The sequence below is a fragment of the Chrysemys picta genome, chromosome 1, assembly GCF_011386835.1.
Source record: "Chrysemys picta bellii isolate R12L10 chromosome 1, ASM1138683v2, whole genome shotgun sequence".
Classification (NCBI taxonomy): Eukaryota; Metazoa; Chordata; order Testudines; family Emydidae; genus Chrysemys; species Chrysemys picta.
In genome coordinates, this window is record NC_088791.1 from 295228825 (window position 1) to 295241270 (window position 12446).

Below are 12446 nucleotides of genomic sequence, written 5' to 3' on the forward strand. Positions count from 1 at the left end.
CAGCCACCGTTCTTTATTTTAATTCCCTGTGCCTGTACGCCATGTCGTCACTCGGCCCCCCTCCCTCCTTCCCCAGGCCGTCAGATACTACGTTTGCGCCACAGCTCGAGCCGAGAAGCGGTTCGCGCCTTTTCTTTGAATTCTGGGTTGAGATCCCAATGCCCGGATGATGCAAAACAGTGTCGCGGGCGGTTCTGGGTACGTCGTCAGGCCCCTCCCCCCAGCAACGGCAGACAATAGATTCACGCCTTTTTACCTGGGTTACCTGTGCAGACAACATACCACGGCAAGCATGGAGCCCGCTCAGCTCAGCTGAGCTCACCGTCACCATATGTCCTCTGGGTGCCGGCAGACGTGGGACTGCATTGCTACACAGCAGCAGCTGCTAACTGCCTTTTGGCGGTAGACAGTGTAGCATGAGTGATAGCCGTGGGGCTGGCAGCCGTAGTGCTGCATTGCACCAGCCCCTTCCAGGCGATGGTATATTATGACTGGTACCCGTCGTCGTCATACTGGTATGGCTGTCAATCATGGCCACCTGGGCAGACATGCTACTGTTTTGATGATGACGGTTACCAGTCATAATATACTATTTTCTGCCAATTGCCCAGTATTGTCTGCTAAGCACCCAGAAGAGGCCGAGGGCGATGCTGGGTGCTGGCGGACGTGGGGCTGGCAGACGTGGGGCTGCATTGCTACACAGCAGCAGCCCCTTGCCTTTTGGCAGATGATGGTATTTTATGATTGGTACCCATCGTCGTCATATTGGTATGGCTGCCACCTTAAGATGTAAAAAATAGATTTGTTCTGTGTTCATTTGCTTCCCCTTCCTCCGTGAAATCAACGGCCTGCTAAGCCCAGGGTTTCCAGTTTAATCTTTGGGGGCACCATTCTGTGTGACAGTTGTTTGTGTTTCTCCCTGTTCCTGTACCTGTATGCCATGTCGTCACTCGGCCCTCCCTCCCTCCCTCCCTCCCTCCCGCCCTCCTTCTCCTGGTCCATCAGATACTACTTTCGCGCCTTTTTTCTGACCAGGCGCCATAGCTAGCACTGGGATCATGGAGCCCGCTCAGATCACCGCGGCAATTATGAGCACTATGAACACCACGCGCATTGTCCTGGAGTATATGCAGAGCCAGAACATGCCAAGGCGAAACCCGGACCAGGCGAGGAGGCAATTGCAGCACGGCGACGAGAGTGATGAGGAAATTGACATGGCCATAGACCTCTCACAAGGCACAGGCCCCAGCAATGTGGAAATCATGGTGTTACTGGGGCAGGTTGATACCGTGGAACGCCGATTCTGGGCCCGGGAAACAAGCACAGACTGGTGGGACCGCATCGTGCTGCAGGTATGGGACGATTCCCAGTGGCTGCGAAACTTTCGCATGCGTAAGGGCACTTTCATGGAACTTTGTGACTTGCTTTCCCCTGCCCTGAAACGCCAGGATACCAAGATGAGAGCAGCCCTCACAGTTGAGAAACGAGTGGTGATAGCCCTGTGGAAGCTTGCAACGCCAGACAGCTACCGGTCAGTCGGGAATCAATTTGGAGTGGGCAAATCTACTGTGGGGGCTGCTGTGATCCAATTTGCCAGGGCAATGAAAGACCTGGTGATAGCAAGGGTAGTGACTCTGGGCAACGTGCAGTCAATAGTGGATGGTTTTGCTGAAATGGGATTCCCAAACTGTGGCGGGGCCATAGATGGAACCCATATCCCTATCTTGTCACCGGAGCACCAAGCCACCGACTACGTAAACCGCAAGGGGTACTTTTCAATGCTGCTGCAAGCCCTGGTGGATCACAAGGGACGTTTCACCAACATCAACGTGGGATGGCTGGGAAAGGTACATGATGCTCGCGTCTTCAGGAACTCTGCTCTGTTTCGAAAGCTGGAGGAAGGGACTTTCTTCCCAGACCAGAAAGTGACCATTGGGGATGTTGAAATGCCTATCGTGATCCTTGGGGACCCAGCCTACCCCTTAATGCCTTGGCTCATGAAGCCGTACACAGGCAGCCTGGACAGGAGTCAGGACCTGTTCAACTACAGGCTGAGCAAGTGCCGAATGGTGGTGGAATGTGCATTTGGACGTTTAAAAGCGCGCTGGCGCAGCTTACTGACTCGCTCAGACCTCAGCGAAAAGAATATCCCCATTGTTATTGCTGCTTGCTGTGCGCTCCACAATATCTGTGAGAGTAAGGGGGAGACCTTTATGGCGGGGTGGGAGGTTGAGGCAACTCGCCTGGCCGCTGATTACGCGCAGCCAGACACCAGGGCGGTTAGAGGAGCACAGCAGGGCGCGGTGCGCATCAGAGAAGCTTTGAAAACGAGTTTTGTGACTGGCCAGGCTACTGTGTGAAACTTCTGTTTGTTTCTCCTTGATGAACCCTCCAACCCCACCCCCCCCGACCCGGTTCACTCTACTTCCCTGTAAACCAACCACCCCACCCCACCCTCCCCTCCCGCTTGCAGAGGCAATAAAGTCATTGTTTTTTCACATTCATGCATTCTTTATTAGTTCCTTACAGAGGTAGGGGGATAATTGCCAAGGTAGCTGGGATGGGTGGGGGAGGAGGGATGGAAAAGGACATACTGCATTTTAAAACTTTAACTCTTATTGAAGCCCAGCCTTCTGATGCTTGGGCGATCATCTGGGGTGGAGTGACTGGGTGGACGGAGGCCCCCCCACCATGTTCTTGGGCGTCTGGGTGAGGAGGCTATGGAACTTGGGGAGGAGGGCTGTTGGTTACACAGGGGCTGTAGCGGCGGTCTCTGCTCCTGCTGCCTTTCCTGCAACTCAACCATACGCTCGAGCATATCACTTTGATGCTCCAGCAGACGGAGCATTGCCTCTTGCCGTCTGTCTGCAAGCTGACGCCACCTATCGTCTTCAGCCCGCCACCTCTCCTCTCGTTCATGTTGGGCTTTTCTCATCTCCGACATTGACTGCCTCCATGCATTCTGCTGTGCTCTATCAGCGTGGGAGGACATCTGCAGCTCCGTGAACATCTCGTCCCTCGTCTTACGTTTTCTCTTTCTAATGTTCACGAGCCTCTGCGAAGGAGAAACATTTGCAGCTGGTGGAGGAGAAGGGAGAGGTGGTTAAAAAAGACACATTTTAGGGAACAATGGGTACACTCTTTCATTACAAGGTCGCATATTTCGGCTTGCAGGCAGCCATCGTAGGCCACAGTGTTTTGGCTTTTTTAACCTTCTTAACATGCGGGAAAGGTTGCAAACAGCAGCGCATTTCCCATATCAAGGATGAATTGGGTTGTCCATTTAAAATGGGGTTTCAATGTAAAAGGAGGGGGCTGCGGTTTCCCGGTTAACATGCGGCACAAACACAAGTAAACCCCCCCCCCCCCACACACACACACACTATTCTCTGGGATGATCACTTCACCCCTCCCCCCCACCGCGTGGTTAACAGCGGGGAACATTTCTGGTCAGAATAGCAGGAACGGGCGCCTCTGAATGTCCCCCTTAATAAAATCACCCCATTTCAACCAGGAGAGCTTTCTGGAGATGTCCCTGGAGGATTTCCACTCCATCCCCATACACGTTAACAGACTTGCTTGCTTTTTTTTGGTAATGTTTACAAATATTTACAAAGTTACACTCACCAGAGGTCTCCTGTGTGCCCTGAGGGTCTTGGGTGAGTTCGGGGGTTACTGGTTCCAGGTCCAGGGTCACAAACATATCCTGGCTGTTGGGGAAACCGGTTTCTCCGCTTCCTTGCTGCTGTGAGCTACCTACAGTACCTCCATCGTCATCTTCCTCGTTCCCCGAACCGTCTTCCCTGTGTGTTTCTCCAGTGAGAGAGTCATAGCACACGGTTGGGGTAGTGGTGGCTGCACCCCCTAGGATCGCATGCAGTTCCGCGTAGTAGCGGCAAGTTTGCGGCTCTGCCCCGGACCTTCCGTTTGCTTCTCTGGCTTTGTGGTAGGCTTGCCGTAGCTCCTTAATTTTCACGCGGCACTGCTGTGTGTCCCTGTTATGGCCTCGGTCCTTCATGGCCTTGGAGATCTTTTCTAATACTTTTCCATTTCTTTTACTGCTACGGAGTTCAGCTATCACTGCTTCATCTCCCCATATGGCGAGCAGATCTCGTACCTCCCGTTCGGTCCATGCTGGAGCTCTTTTGCGATCCTGGGAGGACTCCATGACGGTTACCTGTGCTGATGAGCTCTGCGTGGTCACCTGTGCTCTCCACGTTGGGCAAACAGGAAATGAAATTCAAACCTTCGCGGGTCTTTTCCTGTCTACCTGGTCAGTGCATCTGAGTTGAGAGCGCTGTCCAGAGCAGTCACAATGAAGCACTGTGGGATAGCTCCCGGAGGCCAATAACGTCGAATTCCGTCCACACTACCCCAATTCCGACCCGCAAAGGCCGGTTTTATCGCTAATCCCCTCGTCGGAGGTGGTGTAAAGAAACCGGTTTAAAGGGCCCTTTAAGTCGAAAGAAAGGGCCTCGTTGTGTGGACGTGTCCAGGCTTAATTCGGTTTAACGCTGCTAAAGTCGACCTAAACCCGTAGTGTAGACCAGGCCTCACTATATCTGGTATACACTATAGCAGTGGTTCACAACCTATTTACCATTGTGGGCCCCATATGCAGCCCTCTGTGTATAATGTGGGCAGCATCCAACCATATTTCTACTACCTGTATGGTACTGAGGATGTCACATGGGCCACAGCTGTGTGCTGATTGGGCTGCAAGTGGCCTACAGGCAGCAAATTGAGAACTACTGCACTAAAGCCTTTTCAGAGCCAGGATTTTTTTTTTTTTTTAAGAAAAGATGCCTGAAAACCTAGCACCCACTGGGTATATCATCAATAGGGTGGACTGCATATTAATAGAAATTCCAGGTTAGAATGCAAATACTGTACAGTGTGCGCATATGATTGATCACACCACACTGAAAGCGATGCTAATGAGCCACCACTGAAAGAACTTGAGGAGACTGCTAGAATCATTACACTGACCCACTTCAGCTACAGAAATGTCACCTCAGGACACAAATTAGCAAAACCAGTTTGTAATGGCATAAAAAATTTGTTTCTTGGAACAGCAAGGCTCATAAAAGATGAGAGGCTATTCTTGATGCAATCCCTGACAACATTAGGAGTGGTTCAGGAAGTAGAGTTAGACTAAAAGTTTTACAGCCAGTGGACAGAAGTGAAATTCCCCTTCCCTAAATTATTGTAAAATTAGCTAAATGCACTATGAGGGTTTTGTAACTTATATTCTGAATTGACCTCTCTCAGACAGGATTCCTGGCAACTCTTATGTTCTCCAAAACCAGAGGACTTCCCCACCTATAAACACATTCACATCACTTTTGGGGGGCCTGTTGTTGCAATGACTGAGATAGGTTGCATAGAACTCTTTTCAGAGTCCCTCACTGCTACTCCCAAAGCATCCAGGGTTCCTGCAGAGCACTGTAATGCACGTCTACAGTCACAGGCAAAGCAAAGCCTCTCCACCGCACTCACATTTCTTGTCATACTGGAAGCATTGATTATTAGGGTTGAATTCAGTGCTGATTTCATGCAACACCATTAGATGAAGGGGTGTGTGTGCGCGCGCGTGTATATGTATGTATTAGAGATATATCTATCAGTGCTGCGTTTGGCCCTTAATGCAAACAGCCACTGAGTGAAACACTCCACCACTAGCCCATCAAACCTACTCTGTTTTGCATTCTTTATAGGGAAAAGTGAAAAATATTCTTCTACACATTCAATGTGTATACAGACCCTGACTGTTTTATAGGGAAGGTGAATAAAGAAAGTTCATTGTAATTAAATACCAAACGGTGAATCTATTTTGTGTACTGCAGTCTTACACAAGACTGTTTTTAGCAATAAAATGTGTGTATTTTGGAAAAGGAGATTAAAATAGACTTTAACACAATTGGAAGCTATGATTTAATACATTCAGCTCAAAGGCTGTCTTGTAGCTATAAAATAAGCTAGAGCACTTTTAAAGCCTCGACAGAACTCTTGCTCAGTTTAGACTACTGGTGTGTATTTAAATACACATTAAATCACAAAAAGAGATTAATTGCTCATAAAGCACATGGGGAAGACCACAACAGAATTAAAGTAACATAAGCCCCCAAAAATGTTAAGGTGAAAGGGATAGAAAGAACGTAAGTTTTGTACGGGCCATGTTTTACTTTAATAAGCATAAAACCAAAATGGTAAAACTTATACAAAGGCATACCCTATACAGGTATAAATATACCTACACGTGCATACAACAAAGCTGCATATTTTCTTTACAAAAATAACATGATTCGCTAAAAGCTACACTACTAGCATTTTGCTGTACATAACTGAGAGCTGGATGCCTACACACTAGGAAAGCATTATGGTAAAAATGTGTTGCCTTTGTGCAGAGCTACCTAAAAAAGGCTGGATTTGATTTCATGTTGATGGTCACATTGTTTTTAAGTATCTGTAATAATATATAAGTTACTGGTCCCATAAAAAATTATTTCAGAATGGAGGAAAAAAAAGATACACAGACAGTTTTCTTCTTCCTTTAATATCAGGTGATGTAATAGACTTCTAAAAATGGACATCTTGAAATTATTACACTAGATGCATAAAACAGGTATATGTTACATTGTAAGATTCAATGTTATAAAAGTTGAAATGAACTGAAAACAAAGGTATTTGTATTTTTACTATTAATTATTCCCTCCAAACACATAATAGAATTACCTGTAAAAACAGTCTTTTCTTCAATGTCTTACAGCTGCTTTCCAACCAAATCAAAAAGTTCAAAGGGTATAAATATCAACATTACTGATGGGAGATAAACTAGATGGAGTTCCAAAGTGGACATTGGCTTAAGACACACATACTTCCTGCTGGATATTTGGTTGTGGAAGTTTACTATCTTCTGTCTTTTCCTGCCCAGGTCCTTGGCACACAGTCTTGCGTTTAAATAACCGTAGACTCAACCTTAATAAGTCACTGTCTACTACTGGGGAATTCGTGTAAGTCTGTTTTGTTGTGCCCTGTTTGGATTGAAGAAAGAAAAATTAGTGGCTTTTTGACAAGTGGGCTGAGATGTTAGACTCAAATATCCTCAATAATTAAATAATAACCATATGTCCTTGGAAATGGCTCCTCCTAGCATTAATTCTAACAGTAATTTTGCCTTCTCTATTGACATGCAAAGCCAGGAAACCTAATTCAGCATGTGACAACTGACAAATCCGTAGAGAAAACATTTTACAGGAACAAATATTTAGTAACATTCATAAACTAGAAAACTATACTTTTACAAACATTATTTGTACAAAAGCCCATAGAATCCAAAGACATCAAGGGATTATTCAAAAACCATCCCTGAAACCACATTTCTTTAAATTATTTTAATTTATATATTCTACCTTTATAAAAGCGTGTTCCCAGAATTTAAATAAAATTTAGCATACGAGGGAGCACTCACCCCTAGTCACACATCTGAAATTAATCTCTTAGGCTAAAGTAAAATAAAAATCCCATGACCACTTAATACCAATGGAAGTCCGTCCTCCATTAGATTTTGGTCAGTAAACATTGATTTCACCGCACACATACAGACAAAAAATATTTCCATCAATCAAAAAGTACAGATAGGAAAAGTAAGAAAAAAAGCTGCTTGAGAAATCACTTTGATTTAAGGATAATCGTTTTGTATGTTTTGACATGTGATGTTGACAACCGGTGTTTTAACGGTTATAAAACTTCAATTTTGTGAATGTCAACATCTGCTGCCAATTACAGTCTGACTTGACCACTCCCTTAATTTTGCACAACTGTGAAAATTTAAATCAATATAAATTGAAAAAATGCTTAAATATAAACACTGATATTATCCACTGAAATTTAAAAAAAACTAATCAAATTCTGCCAAGTCTAATTATTTGTGAGTGGAGGGAGGTGAGAACAGAAAAATAGACCAGCAATAACATGTAAACTATATCAGAAGAAAGGGTTATATCATTGTAGAAATATTTTGAAGGCAAAGACAATTCATGTTCTTATATTTTGAATGCTTTATGTAATCCATGCACTTGCCTTTTCATTTTTCACTAGCTGCTTGCGAATTGCAGAATCCCTTCTAAAGCACAGGGCTTTACAGCAAGGACCAAGGTTACTAAGAAGACCTGCTCTCTCTTCTTTTCGCAGTAATGCAGCCATGTTCAGGGCCCCAAGTTCATGTTCAAACAGATTTTCTGCATCTACAAAGAGATCAGCATATACAAGAATAACTTTGCCGACTGAAATATTTTTTGTCCCACAGAAGAGTGAATTTATTGAAGGTAAAAATTTTCACGTCATGTATTATTTCTCAAATTCTTGCCCAAAATTGAACTCAGTGTTAGAGGAAACAGGAGACGAGGTGACTCTTGACCTCTGAGAAGAATACAAACAACAGCTCCTCACTTCACCCTTTCCACTGATTGGTGGAGCAGCATTAAACAGAAGAGTCTAGAATGAGCGTGCTTTCACCTTCAGCACTGGAGGGAAAGGACTATGATGGCAGTCATAACTGAGGATTAAAAACTTGGGCACAGCTCTAGAATGGCCTTCCTCCATGATCAGATGAGTGGGTGTGAAGACAAGGGGGTTCAAAGTTGGCATTAATCAAAGTCCTATGTTCCCCTTTTGTGTATGACCAATGGGTACACCATTGGGCCAGATGTGGCTAAACAGATGCGAGATGTAGAATATTTCCCTTTTCCTTAGTACAGTTGCCACTTCTCTCTCTGCAAAAAGGATGGCAAAAAAGGTGCCCAGGAACCATGGAGAACAAGTCAGGAAATAGATATTCTAACCAGCACACTCTTCCTACGAGTCGCTCCCACCCCCCAAAAACTACCCTGTTAATGCTATTTGGAATGGAAGCATTAATACTTCCTCTATGTTCTGTATAATATCTCTGCCAGAAGTGTCAGTGGGCAGCAGCAGCAAAACAATTAGGCCAGCCCCATTGCCACTGCTTTTTCTTGGGGGAATCACAGAGAAGTGTGGATTTGGACCTGAGCTTCTTTCTACTCTTTTCTAGGTCACAACCTCTAACCCAGATAACACTGCCATCAATCCAAGAATAAAAAGGAGAGGATGTATCCAAACCCACCTCTGATTAATGTAAAAACGAAAGGATAACATGTTAAAGCATAACAGTGTGACCGAAAAACTTACGTTACAAAGACCAATGTGATATACTACAGAAAACAAGCATGGCCTTAGGTACAATTCAGTGACATCTAAATATCAAAAACGGTTTTATTTGGTGCTTGGCAGAGAGCACGAGCATTTTACATGAAGTCTCACATATGGCACTGTAAAAAGCAAGAGACCTGGGACAAGTCTAACAGATAAAGGTTTGAAGGCTACTGCAGAGGTCTAGGCAGAATGCATACAGGGACATGGGGACACATTTTTTAATCCACTTACAAAGTGATCTTTTGACCAAGCTGAGCAGGACATTTTTCAGACAAGGTAAAAGTAAAAAAGTACTCAGAATCAAGGATGGGTCAAAGAAAATAACAATGAAGTTGCCAAGACAATCCAGATGGCTAATCAGGAACTCAAGTAAATGACAGACCAAAAGGCAACTTCAAAGCCTGCCTGTAACCAGGAGTCTGCCAAGGTACCAGATGCTGTTGCTCAAAGAGCATGTTTCACAGCGAAGCACCTGGGTCCTAAGAGGAAACAGTTGTAAATAGTAGATGGGGAGGAAACAACTAAATAAAGACTAGAGATTTAAATTCCATCACTTGCTAGAAAATGGATAAACAAACAAGAATCCCAAAAGGGATTTTCTTTCTTTTGTACTTCAATTCACTAATAGAAGCAAGAGATCCATGTATATGAATAGGTGAAAAAGTAAACACAAATCAACCTAAATCAATGGAGCCACTACAATAATACAAATATATACTTATACCAGCAAATATCAACATAAAATCTATGTACATCTTGAAACTAAAATGCTTACTAGTTCTTTTTTTTCAAAGACACTTTATAGAATCACAGAAGATTAGGGTTGGAAGAGACCTCAGGAGGTCATCTAGTCTAACCCCCTGCTCAAAGCAGAACCAACACCAACTAAATCATCCCAGCCAGGGCTTTGTCACTTTCCTAATCCTGAGATGGAATTTTATCCCCGCGGGAAATAGAATTACCTTTAGGTTTTTCTAAAACTCTCTGGCAGGTTTCTTTAATTTTGGTGAAGAGTTCAGGGCCTGCTAGTCGTTTGGAAATGCCAACTCTCAACATAACAGCACATGGTGTGAATTTTAAGAGTGCCGCCCCCGGCTCCCGTGGCTCTTTTGGCTGCTTTGGCATAAGACTGGACCAATCCACATCTATTACATCAACAGGATCTGCAAAAAGATACAATGGAGAATGACTATCACATCATCATCCCTTATTATGAATGGCTAGCTTCATCTGGTGTCTTGAAGGTAGTATAAATCAGCTGAATATTGTTCAGAAGCCCTCTCAAAAGGTGAATTCTTTCGTACTTCAGAATTTAGATTATGGTGTCAAACTCATGATGGTGGTGGTAAACTGGATTAAGGGATTCCTCCAAAATCTGCGTCTCCTGCTTGTATTTAAAAAGAAAACCCAATTTCTGTTTTTAATATTCTTGAAACCTCCTAATGAAGAGGCTGCTTGGGCTCTGCTGAATCAGCGGGTCTGGAAATAGTCGCTTCAGTAGGCATAGAAATCATAGTACAACTAAGAACACACTACAATGGACCTGATTCAAAATATTTAACTGATTGGTGTATTGATTAGACCTTTGGCTGCTATTCTCTGCTGTAGCATTGGTGAAGGCAATAAAATACATCTGCTCTTTAAGGAGACGTGATTTACTGGACAGAACTGGAGCTGTGTTTTTGTCTAACACAGCAGGTATATTGTAGCCAGCATGAACATATCCCACAGGACTTAGCATGAAATGCCTTTCCTACTTTGGGTAGGTTGATAGGCAGTCAATTCATTGAGACATTGAAAAATATGAATCTTGGAACCATTACAGTATCTCTAAAATCTCCTGTCCCTTATAAACACACCAGTTCCCTAGTAAAAGTAATGAATGGGATACAAAGATACTTATCATTAAGTCAACTGGTCCAATTTTTGCATTCAACCACTAGTAAAAAGGGATTTACTATATATTTTACCTGGCATCTTCTCATCCTCTTGTTGATCCTCCCTCTTTTCAGCATCACCTGCCAGAATTTCATCTAGTTCATCATCACTGATTGGCTCATATTCTCCAGCAGCAGACCCTAGTGACTGCACATCATCTATCTTGGCCTCATCTTCTCCTCCTACAGAAACAGACATGCACTGCAAGCTTAAAAACTGTCATTTTTTAATATTTGAGTATCCTGATAACTAGGCTACAGCATGTATAGGCTTGAGCAAATAAACCTGATAGCTTTCTTGTGGAAGCACATTCAACACTGATAGAAGCTGTTCAGTTCTGCGGGTGGTCAAATAATTTTTCCCACCTGACAGATAATAAACCCTTGAATTTAACTTGGCTCAAGTCAATTTCTACTTGTGCAATGTTAGGCAGCATGCATACTCAGGGTCAAATTTAAAAGGAATACAGAAAGCGGTGTAAGTTACATGAAGGTAGGTGTGTGTATCTTACACTTTCAAGCCCCTTTCTGAAGGTTACACCAGGTTCCCTTCATCTGTTTCACTTGTTTGATAATTTGCAACCTAGACTACCTTACACATCACCCCTAAATTTGATCCTTCGAATTAGAAACACCACACTGATGTCATAAGTTATTGTAATTAGGTCATCTTGCAGCCCATGGAGAAACGGCTGGGACTCTGCCTCTTCTGAGATTGAAGGTCCACCCAAAGCAGTTATGCACCAGCACCGCCCACATGCAACCCACACTCCAGATGGGTTCCCACAATCCAGATAAGGATGTGTACAGCCAACTGGTGGCCATCCACTCCATAAGTCACCTCAAAGACAGCATCTAAAAGTAGGAATAGACTTTCTGGATCTGGGCACCTAGGAGATGTACTGATTCAATCCACTGAGTGAGCGGCCTCTGCCAGCAGGACTCTGATCAAGAAAGAGCTGGAATGTACAGATACCCTCTCCTTGCAAAGTGTAGCAGAAATACTGCCACCTGTCCTTTTCGCCCAGAAGTGAAATTCTCCTTGTGTGGAAGCTGCATCCAAGGGCACAGTTTGTTTGCCCTTGGTACATTAAGAAATTAGAAATCAATGCAGAAAACTAAGAGGAAGACAATAGTAAGAGTGTAAATTAACTACTCAGAACACCTGTCACTGCTTTGCAGGGAGCACAGCATCTCTGGTATCATTAAAGTCTTCACTTGAAGCAAACACATTAAACGTTCAACATACAATCATAATTAAGTAATTAAATCCTC

General features: G+C 44.0%; 2 protein-coding genes across 12 annotated transcripts in view; both read right to left on the reverse strand.

The window, feature by feature from the left end:
• Nucleotides 1–2498: 2498 nt before the first annotated feature.
• Nucleotides 2499–4298, reverse strand: LOC135980874 (myb/SANT-like DNA-binding domain-containing protein 2). Its single transcript, XM_065581229.1, has 2 exons — nt 3628–4298; nt 2499–3078 (listed from the first exon to the last, which is right to left on the reverse strand). Exons 1-2 carry the CDS (start codon nt 4166–4168, stop codon nt 2609–2611), a joined length of 1011 nt encoding a protein of 336 aa, XP_065437301.1. The 5' UTR covers nt 4169–4298; the 3' UTR covers nt 2499–2608.
• Nucleotides 4299–6537: 2239 nt separating this feature from the next.
• ZC3H13 (zinc finger CCCH-type containing 13) overlaps nt 6538–12446 on the reverse strand; it is a 57228-nt gene continuing 51319 nt past the window's right edge. For all 11 annotated transcript variants that reach the window (XM_065581225.1, XM_065581222.1, XM_065581221.1 and 8 more), the window contains 4 exons: nt 11205–11354; nt 10197–10397; nt 8083–8246; nt 6538–7034 (listed from right to left, as the gene is read on the reverse strand). In XM_065581225.1, the coding sequence (XP_065437297.1) occupies nt 6864–7034; nt 8083–8246; nt 10197–10397; nt 11205–11354 (686 nt within the window). In that variant the 3' untranslated portion in view covers nt 6538–6863. The remainder of the gene's footprint in view (nt 7035–8082; nt 8247–10196; nt 10398–11204; nt 11355–12446) is intronic.

Bases quoted from the DNA above. Each gene is read 5' to 3' on its own strand.
- LOC135980874 (XM_065581229.1), bottom strand. From the start codon at position 4,168: ATGGAGTCCTCCCAGGATCGCAAAAGAGCTCCAGCATGGACCGAACGG. The intron at 3,079-3,627 runs GTGAGTGTAACT...CTCCTCCACCAG, and splicing joins GGGCACACAGGAGACCTCTG to CTGCAAATGTTTCTCCTTCG.